Source organism: Hemisphaericaspora subhashii (genome assembly GCF_019202705.1).
Source record: "Hemisphaericaspora subhashii strain CBS 10753 chromosome Unknown scaffold109, whole genome shotgun sequence".
Lineage (NCBI taxonomy): Eukaryota > Fungi > Ascomycota > Pichiomycetes > Serinales > Debaryomycetaceae > Hemisphaericaspora > Hemisphaericaspora subhashii.
Genome location: NW_026057321.1, coordinates 24,126 through 42,217, shown reverse-complemented (window position 1 = coordinate 42,217; position 18,092 = coordinate 24,126). Strand labels below are relative to the sequence as shown.

Sequence of the window (18,092 nt, the reverse complement as noted above, 5' to 3'; positions counted from 1 at the left end):
TTAGTACGCTTAAATATAATTGTATACAAAAGTTGCTAGTATAATGGGTTGCAAACCAAAAATTTTGTGGAGAAACTCCGTAAGATGAATAAACAGCTTTGGCTGCAAAATTTGAACAAAAAAAAATTACGGAAGTATATAAATTATCTTTATAAATCCTTTAGAAAACTTGCATTTTATTTGTGTTTCTTTCGTCATTCTTCTTCTTTCAATAACTGCCACGATCATTCATTACAATTAAATGAGTGTGTTACAGTAATAGAAGGAATTGCAGTTGTTGCTTTTAAGGCCACAAATTTAGATGACTGATCTTAAAAGAAGACAGTTTTCACAAGTTTGAATGCAAGATCCTTATCGTGTTATTCTTGAGATTATCTAACCTTTATTACAATCGTCAATATTTCAATGTAATCTTATTGATGAAATGGGCTACGTTGTTCCGCCGAATTTTGATCAATTAGGAATATTTTGAACAATTTCCACGACTAGGCTTATTTTTCTGAGTCATCTAGCCCAATTAGGCAATTGGAATTATCAAATTTTGTTTAGCGCGGTTGAGATTCCTCCTTCTTCCCACCGAAGAAAAAAAAAATTTTTCACTTCTTCTTTTTTATGTCTCTTCATACTTCCTCTTGACACTATAACAATCAATTACAATATGGCTGCAGCACCAAGCGAAACAAAATTATGGGGTGGTCGTTTTACCGGGGCCACTGACCCATTGATGGACCTTTATAATGCCTCCCTTCCTTATGATAAAATCATGTATTCCGCTGATATTCAAGGTACAAAAGTCTATACCGAAGGTCTCACCAAGCTTGGTCTCCTTACACCTTCCGAACTCGAAAAAATCCACACTGGTCTCGACCAAATCCATACAGAATGGGCCAGTGGTACATTTGTAGAAAAACCAGGTGATGAAGATATCCATACTGCCAATGAACGTCGATTAGGTGAAATAATCGGACGTGAAATTGCTGGGAAAGTCCATACTGGTCGTTCTAGAAATGATCAAGTTGCAACCGATATGAGAATCTATGTTCGTGATCGTTTAACTGATTTGATTTCCAAATTGGGGAATTTCATTCAAGCTATTGTTGCTCGTGCTGAATCTGAAATTGATGTCCTCATGCCCGGGTATACTCATCTTCAAAGAGCTCAACCTATTAGATGGGCTCATTGGTTAAGTTCTTATGCTACCTATTTCACTGAAGATTATAAGCGTCTTCAACAAATTCAAGAACGTGTTAATCAATGTCCATTAGGATCAGGTGCTCTTGCTGGACATCCATATGGAATTGATCGTGAATTTTTGGCTAAGGGATTAGGATTCTCTAGCGTGATTGGAAATTCCTTAACAGCAGTCAGTGATCGTGATTTTGTAGTTGAAACTTTGTTTTGGTGTACTTTGTTCATGAATCATATATCTCGTTTCAGTGAAGATTTGATTATTTATTCAAGTGGAGAATTTGATTTTATTAAGTTAGCTGATGCATATTCTACAGGTAGTTCATTAATGCCACAAAAGAAGAATCCTGATTCGTTGGAATTATTAAGAGGAAAATCCGGAAGAGTATTTGGTTCATTATCTGGATTCTTAATGTCATTGAAATCAATTCCATCTACTTATAATAAAGATATGCAAGAAGACAAGGAACCTTTATTTGATGCCTTAACTACTGTTGAACATTCTGTCTTGATAGCAACTGGTGTCATTAGTACTTTGAGAATTAATAAAGAAAAAATGGAAAATGCATTAACTATGGATATGTTAGCTACTGATTTGGCTGATTATTTAGTTAGAAGGGGAGTCCCATTTAGAGAAACCCATCATATTTCTGGTGAATGTGTTAGAATGGCTGAAGAATTGAACTTGTCTGGTATTGATCAATTAAGTTTGGAACAATTCAAGAATATTGATTCTAGATTCGGTGATGATGTTAAAGAAGAAGTGTTTAATTTTGAACTTTGTGTTGAAAGAAGAAATGCTATTGGAGGAACTGCTAAAGTTGCTGTATTAAATCAATTAAAGAATTTAAAGCTGAGTTTATAGACATAGCCCGTGTTTTTTCAGGGGGTGGGGGGAATTTAGTGTATAAAATTTATAGTCGATTTAAATATTATTAATCATTATTAATAAACCCGTTCTGCGGGGTTGTATGTTTCTTACAATTCCGTTCAGCAGGACCTAGACAGGTAATAAGAATACTCACTTATTCCAACTTGAGTTGTATGTAAAATTTAAAGTTGTTAACTTAATATGGGAGTTGAAGAGAAAGTGAATGATATATATGGTATGCGTATTCAATGATGTTGAGTAATATTGGCACTTGAATGGGTCAACGGACCCACATGCTGACTTCTTGAATAAAATGTGGTCTGTCTTTTGGCGGTCCGATCCGAAAACAAGACGACGCCCCGCCCATCCCGTTCTACAATGGCGTGATTAAACTCTTAGCTCGCTATTTCTTTATCAAATGAACTGCAATGCCTAAACGATGAACAATTTAGAACCAAAAGAGTAAAAATTGCGAAATATACGAAATGTATTTAATAAAAAAACAACTAAAGGCGCGTTTTTTCTTTCCTATTGTATCTCCTGCATATTTCCCACCCAGTACATGTATTCATATGCATCCTATCAAAATTTAGAGAAAGATTTTGACACACAAATTTAAAAAGCCAAAAAAAAGAATAAAAAAAATAAATCTAAAAAATAGAACCAAAAAGAAAAGTAATTAACAATTCTGAGGGATTTCAACTTATTTTCCTTCATGCAAATGTGACAAGCAAAAGGCGTGGTGCAGTGGGCTTTCTCTTCTCACGTGGTAGATAAACAAAACAGAAGTCGTTTGACTATATATGCATATTTCTAAGATATGATTACGTCAAGGAGCGTATTTAACTGCCACAAATTTACGTGTGCATGGTTTAGTACAGTTAAACTGCATAGGAACATCTGATTAAATCATTCTTTTTTTTTGATTCTGTAAATGGTTTTCCAATTTTGTGATATAATTGAACTGTAAGTCTGGAAGTCTGGTGACTCAAAAAAGAAAGAAGAAATTAGTGTGGGGGGTAATTCATTGTTCTTTATTCCAAAGAAAAAGGGTTTGTTGAAATAAAATAATATATTTTTTACCGAGATTCTTTTTTTTTGGGGGGGGGCATTTTCCACATTTCCCTTTGATACCCACACACTCTGAAATTTTCTAAACCCCCCACAAACCATCCGTCCAATATTCCATTAAATATCTATAGAAGAATTTTAAAAAGTTAAAAATTGTATATTAAAGTTAAACTATCGAAAAAGTTAATCATAATAAATGTTTGTGGGTATCATAAATAATATTGCCTTTTAGTTCTATAAATATACTGATTTTAATAGATCTATAAAATGTCTCTGTCCGTAATTTTTTTTTCAGTTATGTTGAACTATTTCTCTTTAATTTATTAAATGTTCGTAGTAAGCGATTACTCTTTGCTTTGGAACCTTCGTCAAAAGAAAGTACTTCCCTACCTTGTTCTTCCTTCTCTTCTTCATCTTGTTCTTCTTCTATGCTGAGAATTTCGTCATCGGTATTATAATTTTGATACTTCATCAACAATAACTCTGAGCTTAGTGGTAATTTAGGTTCCAATTGATCGTTGGAATTGCTAACAATATTTTGCAAGGTGCTTTCTTGAATGCGACTGAGCGAGCTAGCAACGCTCAACCTCCTTACGCTATTATTCAACTCGTGTGTAATTTTATCCAAGTCAATAACTCTTCCAGGTGCTGAAGAGATTAATGATTCAGTTGGTGCTTGGTTTTGTGATATTGGTGATGAAAGCAAGCTTGAATTTTTGCTTGAAGCACTTGATGGTGAATGTGTTAACGATACATGACTGCCTCTTCTAGGGGTAAAGTCTACCGAGTTACTCCTCTTATGTTGTCTACGAGGTGATGTGGTTAATGTATATAGTTTTTGTGGAGGTGTAGTACTAGATATAGGGGATTGGGTATTATTATGAATACTCTTTGCTTGAGCTTTCGTTAACGAATAATCGAAGTTCATTTGTATGTATGACTATAGTTGTGTAATGAATGAAAATGATTGAATGAGTAAATGAATGTCCTTTTTATTGACTTGTTAATTAAACTTATGGTTATGCCTATGATTCAAACCGTTATAACTTTTCAACTTTGGGGAATTTTAAAGTATATTTATACAAGTTCATTGTTTGTTCCCAAAATTTTAATATTTCCTAATAATGTTAAATTAGCTGCAATGTAAGATACTCATGCATCTATGCACAGGACAATCAATAAAAATATTTTATTTTTTTTCCACATCAAAATTATTTTTTAAAAAGTCTCAAACAAATTCTTGCTTTTTATTAAATTAATATTGTTAGTTTCTTTTTTTTTCTCTTTTATTTTGTGGCTCTTTGTTCATTAAATGAAAAAATCGTTTTGTGAAATATCCATTATCACATACCATTTTAAAGCATGTAAGGCACCACATACGTCACTTGTCTAGAATTCGCTATCTTAATTATTTGCATCAAAGTTTCATGAACAAGAGATAAGCCAGGATCACCGTTTCATGACTTTACAGACCTTGTTTTTTCCTTCTTAAATTGCTCCAACACATTTTTATCAGTAAAGATATGCCAACTTTATCAACTGTATGCAGTAACCATCATGAAGAAATCACTGAAGTCTGAGCCCTCCTCTGTCAAATGATTTTCATGACCGACGATTTTAAATACGCTTTGCGGAAATCTGTTTACGCACCGATATACAGTACAGTACTGGATAAATACCTCATCGAGACGTATACCGTACATAATCATTGCATTGCCCACTTTTCACTTCAGACAAATCCTGTCATTCATTGTTTCCTTCCATTATATATTTTATCCGTAATGCACTTCTTATGCATGCTTCGATATGCGGGCTCGGAAAACTCATTCAAGAAGCCTAAATATGAGAATATGAGCCAAAAGAAAATTAGTTGCTGTTTCTTTTCAGTAAGGACCTTATATTTTGGACCCTTCCAAACCAACCTTTGTATTTATCCTTTAGAAATCCATAAGATCGTGCAAATGTAGATCCTGTCCGCTGCTTTTCTCTCGGGAACATCTAGCATGTTTATTACCCATAACCTTGTGCGTCCTGGAAATTTAGTACAAATAACTTTCTGCGTCTTAGCAAGCTAGTACTGATAGCCTTGTTAATGCTGATCATTTCTTAATACGAGTTGATCTCATAACATCACATCTATTTTTCGATAATCGACATATCCCTACATCCAATAGCCGAGATATTTTCAGAAACTACCAGATTGAAAATCTCCATTTAATAACATACAACAAGAATAACCTTGGATATCGAAACCTTACTAATGGAAAAAATCCATCTAGATCTTAAAAGCAAATAAATCCAACGGTTTTCCAAAATTTTCCAAACCCAAAACGGGAAATATCACATGTTTGCTGCATAAAAATTGTTGCAAATTCTGCAATATACTGCAAGGAAGGACTTATCTAGGGTACAGGCATTATATGCATGGATTGTTCCGCCGCCTTTGCTTAGCTTGCAGATCGAAACATCGTGATGCTTAAATTCCGGTTAGTTGACATCATATTGTAGGCTTAGCCGGAAAAATATATCGGAGCTGTATTTATTTCAAGTGGAAGTGTATTGCAGCGATGATCAAAAGTTCTTTCCTGTGATATATTAAAGTTTTGCATGATTTGATTAGAATTAAAGAGGCACTGCTAGTCTCAATCTTTTTAGATTTCCACCCAATCCAGGACAAATAATGTAGGGTATTGAAATACGACCAAATACCAACTCCATGAAAAAAAAAAATGAAAGGCCCTAATCCAATATCGTATCATCTTCTGATTAAAATTTATTTGTAGCATCGACCTTTCAATCGTCTTTGTGAAATCTTGGTATTTCTCCTCCGAAAGAAGAGTGAGCCCATTACCGTTGCCGTAATTCCCCGATGTCTGAAAAACGCCGTCTTCCCCCCTGTTTACCAAAAGTCTAAGTATAGCAAGGTGCTTTTATGTCAAACGGGTACTCTAACACTGTTAACCGATGATGCTGGCGTTCATAGGCATAAATTCCGGAATGCATCGCAAACTAGCAATAATATTTAAGTTCTATACGACTTGGGTGGAAATTGAATTGCAACCCTGGGCGAATATGTTTATCCGAGATTCTAACAGCATCTAGTCCTTTACAATCAATTGTAACGTGCCCATCTTGTACTGGATTCTCGACAGAGAGCATCGCTATTGGTTCCATTGATTCTTCTTTACTAGGACGAAGGAATTGCCCGACCAAAATTCACGAATTTACAACCACCACGCTGTTAAAGGATTGGCAAATTCTTTGAACCGAGGTTCCTAATCTAACTCGCCAATCTTTATCTGAAGTCATCTCACCATTTACCAATTTCATAAACCGTCTAGAACATTCAAACCACCCATTCGTACACTTAAACCCGGTGCCAAACTCCGTCAAACATCCGTTCGTACATACAAATTCTTGCAAGTCTTAAATAAGGTTAATATTTAATAAATATCAGGTGCTCTCAAGTTCATCAATGCTGAAAATTTTAGCTTATTTACCGTTTGGAAAATGATATCCTCCATAGTTAACGGATAAGCTATTAGCCTCGGTAAATTTTATAGTTTTCCGCGACAATAACACAACATCTTGACTTTTTACATGTGGTTCAATGAAAGTCTTCTTGTAAACAAAAGAACTCGATGTGGTGCAACTATTGAAAGTTTTGCTTTCACTTTACGAAAGAAGAAGAAATAAAGATAAAATAGAAATATTGTTGTGGTGGCTATTTTTGGTTGATTTTTAATTAACAACCATTTTTGATTACATAATCAAAAATTAATTAGCCAAAAAAATGCTGCAAAACTTTTTATTTAACCACCAAATTTTCAAATCTATCATAAACATTTTGGTGTTACAAGAGGTGGCGCTATAAAGTATTAATCATGGAAAACATTCAATCAATTCTTGTAAGAGCAGAAGAAACTCAATTGTCTTTAATTGGATCATCTACTATTAGCTTATCTTCGATTACAAGTTTATATTCCCAGATCATACAACTCTTGAATGATAACAACGAACCAGCTGGTCAAGAAGTATTTTCCACTGATTTATTATCACCTTTAATTAAATGGCAACAACATGAACTGGGCNTATGGGGATCTGGGAATTCAAGTGTTGATTGCTAAAATATGCTGGTTATATCTATTCCATCCCTTGTTGAACATCACCCATTTGATTCAGAATTTAGAGAATTTACACTCAAATATCCAGTCAGGCAAGGTTGATTATCTTGAAATGCATATGTTAATGAACTCAACGAATGGGTATTCTGATGTTACTAAATACGAGGAATTCTTGTCGGTTTTGAAATCAGTTACAACTGAATATTTCTCAATTATGAAGGAGAAGGAATGTCTCAACAATGGATCAAATTATATTATTAAACTCTATGGCTTGGGTGAAAGTGAATTGTCAATTATGATTGTAAAGCGTCTTTTAAAACAGAATGGATATGGCTTGCAAGGTGGTAAATTCACTTCCGAAAATGTTAGAGAGAAAGACTTACTAAAATATTTGCTTTCTTTCAATGACATACCCCAAGAATTGAGCTTAGAAGATAGTATCAAGTACATCTTAATTTTGTTAGATCATGGAACCTCGAGGAAATTGACATACGTGTTAGCTAAAAAGATTGAAAAGGCGATTGGCGTGATCAATAGTTGTAATTTAAATGAAGTATACCGAGTTTTTAATACATTAAATGGGAAGGTTTCTATTAGCATGGCTTTGAATTATTTGAATTATATCATTTCCTATAATATCATGTTTCATACATTTGATAAGTTGCCATCTTGTATTGAAAAACAATTCTCGACTTCATTCGCCTTGCCACCACTTTCCAAATTATATGAGGAAGCTCAAATTGAAAAAGATCCTTTGGGTAAATTATTCGATCTTGTAAATGAGACAAAAGTTTCTGTTGTTTTATTCCAAACCCAGTTTAAATTATTAAAAGTATTTCAGAAATTTATGAACCAGGATTCCAAAACCATTGAGTATGTAAATCAATTCAGTGATAATAAACTAGTTCAGAATAAATTGAATGAAAAAATTGTATTACAATTTATGGAATTGTATATTTCAGGCTTAATCTCCTCGTTGCTAGTAGCTACAAAATTCCCCATCTCTATTCTGACGTATTCAATTCAAAGAATCAATGAAAGCTTTTATCAATTGTTTAATCTCAATTTTAAATCGATAAATATCAATTTAATTTGGATTTGTTTGATTAATATTGTGAATGATATTTGCTATGCTGACCTCAGATTTATTCAAACTTTCATTCAAATGTTTGAGTACCAATTGAAAAAAGATGACTCAGTTTTCAAAGACGAATTAATCAAGAGTGGATTAGATTTCTTTATTAACACATTCAAACCTGAACATAAATGGTTTGCAAATACTCAAACAGCTCAAGATAGTGCAACCGAAGAAATAAAATTGGATGATTTTAAATTTTTATACAGCTTCCAGATAAGTCCTGGAACACAAGATTATAGTTTTGATTCATCTACTCCGGTCAAGTTTATGAATAATGTTCGCCAACATAGTACTCATGTTGATCAATTCAAGTGAAAAAATTTTGCTGCAAATCCGAAAAATACAAATCAGTCATGTGACATGGTTTCCCTTTTGGGACGAGCTAACAAAAAAAAATAATCTCTAAACTCATCTCATCATCATCATCTCTTTAATAAATTTTTTGTTTCTCTGTTAGGTTTATAGATTTCAATACATACTTTTTACTGTTTACACCAACATGGTTTTAAAATCTACAACAGCAGGGAACGTGTCTGTCTACCAGGTCTCGGGTACCAACGTCTCCCGTTCACTTCCTGATTGGATTGCCAAAAAGCGTAAGCGTTCTTTAAAACATGATCTTGAATATCAAAATCGTATAGAATTAATTCAAGATTTTGAATTCTCAGAAGCATCGAATAAAATCAAAGTATCACCAGATGGAAATTTCGCTATGGCAACAGGAACATATAAACCACAGATTCATGTTTACGATTTCGCCAATCTATCACTTAAATTCGAACGTCATACCGATTGTGAAAATGTCGATTTCTTAATCCTTTCCGATGATTGGACAAAATCAGTTCATTTACAAAATGATAGATCGATTGAATTTCAAACTAAGGGAGGTATTCATTATCGTTCGAGGATACCTAAATTTGGTAGATCTTTGGCATATAACTCCGTAAATTGTGATTTGTTAATCGGAGCATCAGGAAATGAATTATATAGATTAAATTTAGATCAGGGAAGGTTTTTGAATCCCTATGTGTTAGATACTTCCCAAGGGGTGAATTCAGTGGATATAAACTCAGTTCATGGTTTAATTTCGGCTGGGTTAGAAGATGGGACGGTTGAATTCTGGGATCCTAGATCTAAACAACGTGCAGGGAAATTGTTTGTTAATGATCAATTAAATGAAAGTATTGGAGTCACCACAGTTTCGTTCAGAAATGATGGGTTAAATTTTGCATTAGGAACAAATGATGGTAAGACCTTGTTGTACGATTTACGTACTTCCACGCCATCGATTATTAAAGATCACGGTTATGGATATGATATTAAGAAGATTTTATGGTTAGAAGATTCAAGTTCTTCCGATATGATTCTTTGTTCAGATAAGAGAATCGCCAAGATCTGGGATCGTAATACAGGTAAGCCATTTGCATCTATGGAACCAACTGTTGACATTAATGATATTTGTCATATTCCTGGTTCTGGGATGTTTTTCATGGCTAATGAAGGTATACCGATGCATACATATTATATTCCTAATTTGGGTCCAGCTCCAACATGGTGTTCATTCTTGGATAATGTTACTGAAGAATTGGAAGAAAAACCATCCGATACAATTTATTCAAACTATAGATTCATTACTCGTGATGAAGTCAAGAAATTGAACTTATCTCATCTTGTGGGATCAAAAGTATTACGGTCATACATGCATGGTTTCTTCATCGATACTGAGTTATATGAAAAAGTTAACCTTATTGCCAATCCAAACTCATTACGTGATCAACGACAACGTGAAATTAGGAAGAAACTTGAACAAGAACGAGAATCAAGAATTAGAACTACCGGTGCAGTCAAGGCTACAAAGATTAAGGTCAATAAAGATTTGGCAAGTAGATTGGAAGCTAAGGTTGGTTCAAATGTCGCTGAAAGTGTTATTAACGATGAAAGATTCAAGGAAATGTTCGAGAATCCTGATTTTGCAGTTGATGAAGAATCTCATGAATATAAACAATTGAACCCAGTCAAGGCAACCAAAGATATAACGACAACTGGAAGATCCAGAGGATTAACTGCAGCTGAAGAATCGGATGAAGAAAGATTAAATGGTGTTGAAGAGGAAAGTGAAGAAAGTGAGGAGAGTGAAAGCGAAGAAAGCGAAGATGAAGAAGTCAAAGAAGCTAATCGTGCCAAGGTTGAAAAGGAATTAGCCAGACTTCGTAAGAAGAAAGAAGATAATAAACGATTCCTTAATGAAATGAAAGCTCTTTCTGCTGAAGGTCCAAAGCAATCATCTAAAGCAACTGAAACTTTTGGTTCTCAAGTTGAAAGGATTAATAAAGTCACTAAGAAACCAGTTGATGATTCCAGATTGCGTCGTCATGCTCGTGGTGAAGCTGAATTAACATTTGTTCCTAAAAAGAAGGAAAGAAAAGTCACATTCAAGCAAGATAATTATGATGTTGAAGATGATGAAGAAAAACAGAACAATCGTGGAAGAACCAAACAAAGATTTGAAGGTCGTAGAATTGCTTCAAAGAATAAGTTTAGAGGTATGTAGTATATGTAGTGAGTGGGAAATAGTTAATAGATAATAATCAAAAGATGAGCTTATAGGGTTTGTAATTTGTATGAGAAGGGTTTATCTTTAGGTAGCTAACTCAGTCACATACTAATGGGCATTGTCAGCATTTTCTAGCGGGATAATAATTGCCAGCATATACGTTTCTACATCGTCTTAGCTTGAAAATCTCATTCACGGCATATATGTATTTACAAAGGAAAGAAGCACCTGACTCTAAACCAATCCAACGTAAACTTCATAAAACTAACTCTTATTTAAAATAATTTAACAAAGCTATCATCATTAATAATCGTCACTCCACGTTCAGTATATAACTTCTCAGTTTCTTCTTCTTTATCTGGATAAACAGATTTTGAATAATTCTTTAATACGAAAGTATTAAATCCACATTTAGCACAATCTAATGAAGAATTCAATACACAAAAATCATAAGCCAATCCAACAAATACAACATCAGTAATATGATTATCTCTTAGAAGTTTCTCCATTTCTGTATGATGAATTCCCCAAGCATCTTCAAAACATGAATAATATTCCCGATCTTGTAAATATCCCTTCTTTACAATCGCTTTAGGAACTTCCGGACGAATCAGATTAAAGACCCCCAAGAACAGGGCTTCAATGCAAGCCCCAGGGGTACCTTGAACACAATGATCGGGCCAAACATACTGTTTCATTGTGTTGACCTCATTGGTCTTAGCGTCAATCTCCCCCTTTGGATGTTTAAATTCTAATTCTGAAAAGGGGTCAACATTATGTTGTGATGCAAATGAGGTATGATCTCTGGGGTGCCAATCTTGAGTAGCTATTATTGCTGACCAGTTATATTTCTTATTGGTGATTAATTCATTGATTGCAGGCACAATTGATCTTCCTTCGTTGATAGCCAATGAGCCATGAGTAGGTAAGAAATCTTCCTGGAGATCAATAACTACAAGTGCAACTTTTTTAGACATGGTCTTTGTTTAACTTTCAAGGGGTAAGCAGCTTAAAACGGACAAGTGGGTTAACCAATGAACAATTGAATTTATGTTTGCTTTTGAATTGATTAATTATTTTTTGGTTTAGACTAAAAGGGGAGTTCGTTAATTAATGGGATGGGGTATTTAAAGGGGGAAAGACAGTGAGGGACCAAGGAGGGGGAGGATGAATGGAAAAACTGTTGCAAACACAAAAATGGTTCGGATAATTTATATGCAGGCGAGATTGATCTTATTGTCACACTTCAATTTTTTTTGCATCCAAATCAATTTGCGCCTTTGAATGTCTTTGGAAAACTTCTTGCTTTGTTGCAACAATTAAACCCACGCAACGCAATAATATCCAATTGTGTATGTATTTCAGAAACCCCCCTTGTAGTGGGGAACTTTGATTAATTATAAGTAGATATAATTTAGAAAACTGAATTAAGCTTTCTTTTATGATCCTAGGTTATAATTGAACATGCAATCTGTACGGTCTATTACTTTACATCTAGCCCACGTTCAATATCTGGGTGGGGAATCATCTTCAAGAAAGCTTGAAACTTTGTTCCATTCTGTTTTATTGCCTGATATTCATCATAGCTGTAGGAACTGAGTGTAAATTCCCTTATCTAACCAGCAGTAGCTTCAAACATATAACTTCGGATAATCAAATCCACCAAAAGTAGAGACACAACCAATGATACCTTCAGTTTTGAAATGATATTTGTCAATTAGCCTTATATCTTTTAATTTAAGATTCCAATTTTTACACCCCACCCCCTTCTCGTCGAAGACACGATCCAATATCATATTGAAACCTTATACAGATTTTGAACTTGCATGTTATCCCATGTGGGAGAGGAGAGCACTCTCCAAAACTTCAATTAAGTATGGTTGGGAATTACTATAAATAGGAGTCATTTGGCTCTCTGTTTTGGAAATTCGAGTGCTTATTTCATCGGGATCACACTCCAAACAAATTCTAATAATATTAACAATGGGAAAACCAAATCAAGCCTCCGAAGCCGGTAAAGCTCGTCAATCTTCGATGGACAAACAAGTAAACGTCGAGGGCCACAAAGCAATGGACCACCACGCTCAGGTTCAACACCAAACTGCTGTTCAAGCAAACCGTGAAGCTGCTAAGAAATAAACTGGATTCTAAGGAATAAATTGAAGCTATTAGTTAACGCTTATGTAGTTTGCTATATAGTCAAGTATATTGATATGATGTTTTACAACAATGTAGAATTGACTTCTTTCAAAACTATGTTTCACCAGCAAGTTCCCTAGGCAATCTAGAAAAGATCTCATCGCTCAGTCCAAGTCCTAACGGGTGTCGCACTAAGCGAGATAGAGAACGATTGAGATTGTCCCCAACCACTTCGGTGGCTTCTTCTTGAACTCAGTACGAGAGTGCTGGTGGCACCAATGTGATATAGAACCAAAGTAATGCAGAGAATCTACAATATATGAGCCCGGGACCACTCTAGGACCCTTTACATCAGAATAAGATTTACTTGAAATCGCAATAATTGTAAAAACTAGCCTTCACGCATTTGATTTTGCTTTACACTATGGCATTTGTATCATATCTTATATTTAAACATATTAAATTAAACTAAAACTCCTAAAAGATGATAGAGACTACAAATGAAGTCATCATCAATAAATAAAATAGCAAAACGGTTATAAACGAAGAAAACCCTAAAAAAAAGTAATTGCGAATTAGCAATCTCAAATAAAACTCTGAAAAATATCTAATTAAATAGATTTTTCTAACAATTAACTTGTACCAAGTCTTCTTTATAAATAATTTGATTTGCTTGCTTTTCCAGCCAAATAATCATGGCTGATAATTTTCCACCTTTATCACATCTTGAATCTATACCCTTTGTATATTCCTTCAAGTTCAATCCTCTAGATGCATCATGACCATAATAAACGATCCATTCTTCTTTAGCTTCACCCAGTTTTTGTTTCATATTATGCACCTTAGACCAACTTACTGCATTAGACACAGATGGATCAGACGAAATTTCTGTATATTGAGGTGCTAACAATGATCTCATTTCTAAATTCTCGGTCGGGATTTGATTTTTCAACTTAAGATCCCATCTAATCCCGGCATGAACGGCAATGCCTGGAGCGGACAAAGTGGATGATTTCTTGTTTGTGACTAATGGAACTGTTCCTAATTTCTTGATTATTGAACATTTATTGATGTATTTCACATGATGTGGTTCTAGCTTTTTGGCAAGACGGAAATCTTGATTATTATTATTATTGAATCCAATATTGTCAGCGGCATTAGTAAACATTGGTTGTGGTAATCCATGGAAAGCTGCGTAGTTTTGCAAAATGTAGTACTCGTGATTACCCATTATACAATCGATATTATTCTCGATTAAGAAATCAAGTACCTTTAAAGAATCAGGACCCTTTGAAATAAAGTCTCCTAACATGACCACTTTATCGTTCTTATTATTATACTTTACTTTCTCTAATAATTTAGTCAACTCCTTATAATGACCATGTGTATCTCCTATTAATATGATTCTATGGACTTGGGTTTTGCCATCGATACTGACATCTTTTGGGGTTAGAATAACATTTAAATCAGAAATTTTGTCAATGGTAACTAATTCAGTGGCGGTTGGAATGAAAGTATTTGGAAGTAGAACGGTAAAGAAATATAGGCCAAATACAGCCAATGCAAACCCTAATGTATACATGAGATACTTGGCTCCCTTGTTTAACTTGTACTTAGAATAGTTGTAATATTCGTCCTCATCGCCATCGAAATCTGACGGTTGTAGTTGATGATGTTCTTGATGGTTGGCTTCTTGATCTTGGTATTGTCTATACTGTGAGTTCAAGGGTGTTGTTTCATTCATGATTAAATCTCTTAATGAATGTATAACTCTGATATGTAAAAGGAAAAGATTGTAGGAAATAAAAACCTATAAAAGCAAAGATTTGCAGAGAAAGCAAATGCTTAAAAAAGCTTGCTTGCTGGTCTTGTAATTGTTTATCTCTGAATTTATTTTTTTTAATTTTTGTGCATTTTCGCTAAAAAAAGAAAACAAATTATTTTCTATGACCAATTAAATATTTTTGTTATGTAATGCTCATTCATTTATTCATTTACGTAAACCACGTGTCTACATACTGATCCATTCAGATGACCACGCATTGAAACTCATCCTGATTGGTTGGCTTTTCTAGTCCTCGTGGATTCAAATTTAGAATAACTACAAACGTAACTTCTTTCATCATCTCGTGAGGTTCAAGCCATCCAATCACGGCTAATTAACGCCAGGCACGCCAAGTAATTTAACGGTTGTGAAAATTTTAGTGACATGCCAAATTTCTCGAAGTTAATTTAATTAGCTCGTCTGTTTTGTGATTCTCAATGCGATGAGCTAAATTGTTTTTCAGTTATAATTTTGCCATTTTGAGAAGGCAATATTACATATCACAAATGTAATTACGAAATTTGTCCATTGTTTATGCTCACACGACTGTTACGTAACAATGGCTTGCTCTTTAACCGCACACGAGGGTTATTTTTACAGTTGGCCAGTACAAGCATTTCTTTGATACGTTCCATATCCTATTATATTCCGAATAAACTTCAATATAAAAACAAAAAACCATAATATGTATACTATAAAAACCTAAATAAATGAAACCCTTAAAGGAAGCTAGTCTATCCTCCACCCACGCCTTCTGGCCTTTCGACTTCCTTTTGAATAATAATCTCTTTCTTTAATAATTCTCTTAATTCGTTCCCGACGACAATGACGCCCTTTGCTTGGCCGTCTGGTTGTCTTGCGCTACTAGAACCAGCAACGGCAGTTGAACCATCACCGTCGCCAGCTGTAGCATTATCTGCCGCATATGGGTCAGCTTTGATTTTTTTCAAGCTATTATCTCTATCAATAATATCTAACATCCTCTTAAATTTCAAAAACAACAATTCACTTCTAATCAACAATGGACCTAAATGAAGCTTCATTGATAAATCATTCATATACTTCAAAACTTCATCGAATTGACGTAAATTCTGGATAATTATTCTTTCGTTATCACTCAAGACTGAAAGGGCGAAAAATAAATGAAATTGTGATGAATAATAATCGGTCCAAAGTATTTCCCATAATCTTAATACTTGATCCCATTCTAATTCACGTTTAAACCAAACTAATAACATCCTGAAAAAGAAAAATAAATCAATCGATTGACATATTTCCAAATGTTTATATAAATTAGGTAACATAAATTGTAATAATTTATTCAAAGTAGTTAATTGATTCTTCATACCACTTTGATCACGAACAAAGTTTCGTTCCATTCGATCCATAAACTTAGTAAACGCCCAGAATGTGATCACTTCATCTTGGAACGTAACATACAATGGTGATAACAAATCAGTCATTCCTTGAACATATCCGAGATTTTCATTATATTCATTATATGTCAAAAGAATTTCTCTCATAGCGTATAAATGAGGATTCCTAATATTTGAAATATCAAATTCATCATCCATATCTTCTTCATCTGGTGTCTCGGGTGATGATTCTCGAGATGGTTTATTGTTATCTGCAGTATCTTCCGCACCTTCGGTTGTTGGAGTCGTCTTCTTCTTCTTTGGATTCTTGAAGATTTCTAAACTACGATCAGTTCTATTAATGTCCTTTTCAATCCTATGTTTTTGATCCTGCCAGAATTCAGTGGCTCGTTTATCTTCATCATTCACCCATTTCAATTTATATTCACCATAACTTGTTTCATAAGAATTACGTAAAGCGTCTCTTTCTTCAGTAGATGAATCCCAAGGATATACACCCAATAAGAATAACCAAGCTTCTTTCCTAATCGAAGGCTCCAACCCACCATGAAAGATTCGATTCTTTACTTCATCAACAGTGATACATAACCTTCCACTGAAATCAAAGAAACTTTCCCATTCTTGTTTATTAATTTCTTGACGTCTTGAAGTATGACTAACTTCTTCTTGAGTTAACATTTCACTTGATTTTAATTCCCGATTTATCCTTTGATATAAGTCATCATCAAGCATGTATTTACTTTGACTTGCCTCGGCTTCTTCTTTAACTTGTTGGGCCCATTTTGCTAAATAAACTCTTGCAGAATCAAAATCATCTCCAATTCGTTTAACTTCGGGTATATACATGATCCCTTTCAATGGAGTTGGGACTGTATCTTCAATTATATCCAATACTTGGTTCTTGGTTTTGGCAGAAAAAGTTGCCACTGTTTCCAATACCTTCCATTTTGCAGTTGTTAAGAATTTACTAACATCAGGTAATTTAAATGGTAATTCCAAAGATTGCTGCTGTTGTTGCTGCTTTTTCTTATTTATATCTTCTTTTGTCTTAAATGGGGCAAAATTCCTTAAATCGTTAGATTCTGGATTAATCAAATAAACTGACGTTTCAATAGTTGATCGTTGTACATTAACAAATGTTTCCAATGCCTTTCTGAAATCAATTCCACCCCAATATAATTCCCCAGTATCTCCAAATGGATCAAATCTTTGATTGTTCAATTTATTGGTCTTTATAGTTGATGGTGATTCATCATCATGGAAAAATACAATAGGAAGCTTTTCACCATCTTGAGTATTAATAACTATTGATCCAAACCAATATCCATGAGATGGAATCCTAAATTGGATAGAATAAATATATGAAAGAGCAACACTGAATGAATATCCACTAAGAGTAGAACTCAGAGGTTTAGATACAATTCTTGAACTTGTTGCTTTACCAAATTTTGAATGACTTAATTTTAAAGAATCTAAATCCAATTCAATATCTTCAATATCTACTTCGTCATATATCTTCTTTTCTTGAGTAGATAATTGAGCTTCTGGTGTGAATGATAATAAAATGTCTAAATTGGTTGCATTTGAAGGTCTTGATAATGAAAGATATCCTCCAATGTTATCTCGTTTGGATGGCGTTGGATGAAGATAGACTTTAGATTTAACAAATAATAATTCAACTTCCCCCAGTAGTATTGTTCTTCTTCTACCTTTACTTCCACTACTCTTATTGCTTGTGGTAGTTGACATTATTCTTCTTTACTTCCCTTTTAAAAAGTTTCAATTGGCAATGAAATCAAAAAGAAG

The 18,092-nt window shown here is 34.1% G+C and overlaps 7 protein-coding genes across 7 annotated transcripts; 3 read left to right on the top strand and 4 right to left on the bottom strand. All coding sequences in view use genetic code 12, as the record gives it.

Moving 5' to 3' along the window:
• Positions 1-658: 658 nt before the first annotated feature.
• Positions 659-2,053, top strand: ARG4 (argininosuccinate lyase; the record flags this gene model as incomplete). The annotated part of the gene is made up of 1 exon (XM_049407428.1): positions 659-2,053. One exon carries the CDS (start codon positions 659-661, stop codon positions 2,051-2,053), a length of 1,395 nt encoding a protein of 464 aa, XP_049263166.1.
• A 1,372-nt stretch (positions 2,054-3,425) lies between these two features.
• J8A68_003558 (uncharacterized protein) lies at positions 3,426-4,058 on the bottom strand (the record flags this gene model as incomplete). Its single annotated transcript, XM_049407427.1, has 1 exon — positions 3,426-4,058. The coding sequence occupies one exon, from the start codon at positions 4,056-4,058 to the stop codon at positions 3,426-3,428; it is 633 nt and encodes a 210-aa protein (XP_049263165.1).
• A 3,152-nt stretch (positions 4,059-7,210) lies between these two features.
• J8A68_003557 (uncharacterized protein) lies at positions 7,211-8,707 on the top strand (the record flags this gene model as incomplete). Its single annotated transcript, XM_049407426.1, has 1 exon — positions 7,211-8,707. The coding sequence occupies one exon, from the start codon at positions 7,211-7,213 to the stop codon at positions 8,705-8,707; it is 1,497 nt and encodes a 498-aa protein (XP_049263164.1).
• Positions 8,708-8,891: 184 nt separating this feature from the next.
• ENP2 (ribosome biosynthesis protein) lies at positions 8,892-10,943 on the top strand (the record flags this gene model as incomplete). Its single annotated transcript, XM_049407425.1, has 1 exon — positions 8,892-10,943. The coding sequence occupies one exon, from the start codon at positions 8,892-8,894 to the stop codon at positions 10,941-10,943; it is 2,052 nt and encodes a 683-aa protein (XP_049263163.1).
• A 278-nt stretch (positions 10,944-11,221) lies between these two features.
• PNC1 (nicotinamidase) lies at positions 11,222-11,923 on the bottom strand (the record flags this gene model as incomplete). Its single annotated transcript, XM_049407424.1, has 1 exon — positions 11,222-11,923. One exon carries the CDS (start codon positions 11,921-11,923, stop codon positions 11,222-11,224), a length of 702 nt encoding a protein of 233 aa, XP_049263162.1.
• A 1,787-nt stretch (positions 11,924-13,710) lies between these two features.
• J8A68_003554 (putative serine/threonine-protein phosphatase) lies at positions 13,711-14,829 on the bottom strand (the record flags this gene model as incomplete). The annotated part of the gene is made up of 1 exon (XM_049407422.1): positions 13,711-14,829. The coding sequence occupies one exon, from the start codon at positions 14,827-14,829 to the stop codon at positions 13,711-13,713; it is 1,119 nt and encodes a 372-aa protein (XP_049263161.1).
• Positions 14,830-15,644: 815 nt separating this feature from the next.
• Positions 15,645-18,035, bottom strand: GYP7 (Gyp7p; the record flags this gene model as incomplete). The annotated part of the gene is made up of 1 exon (XM_049407421.1): positions 15,645-18,035. The coding sequence occupies one exon, from the start codon at positions 18,033-18,035 to the stop codon at positions 15,645-15,647; it is 2,391 nt and encodes a 796-aa protein (XP_049263160.1).
• Positions 18,036-18,092: the final 57 nt, after the last annotated feature.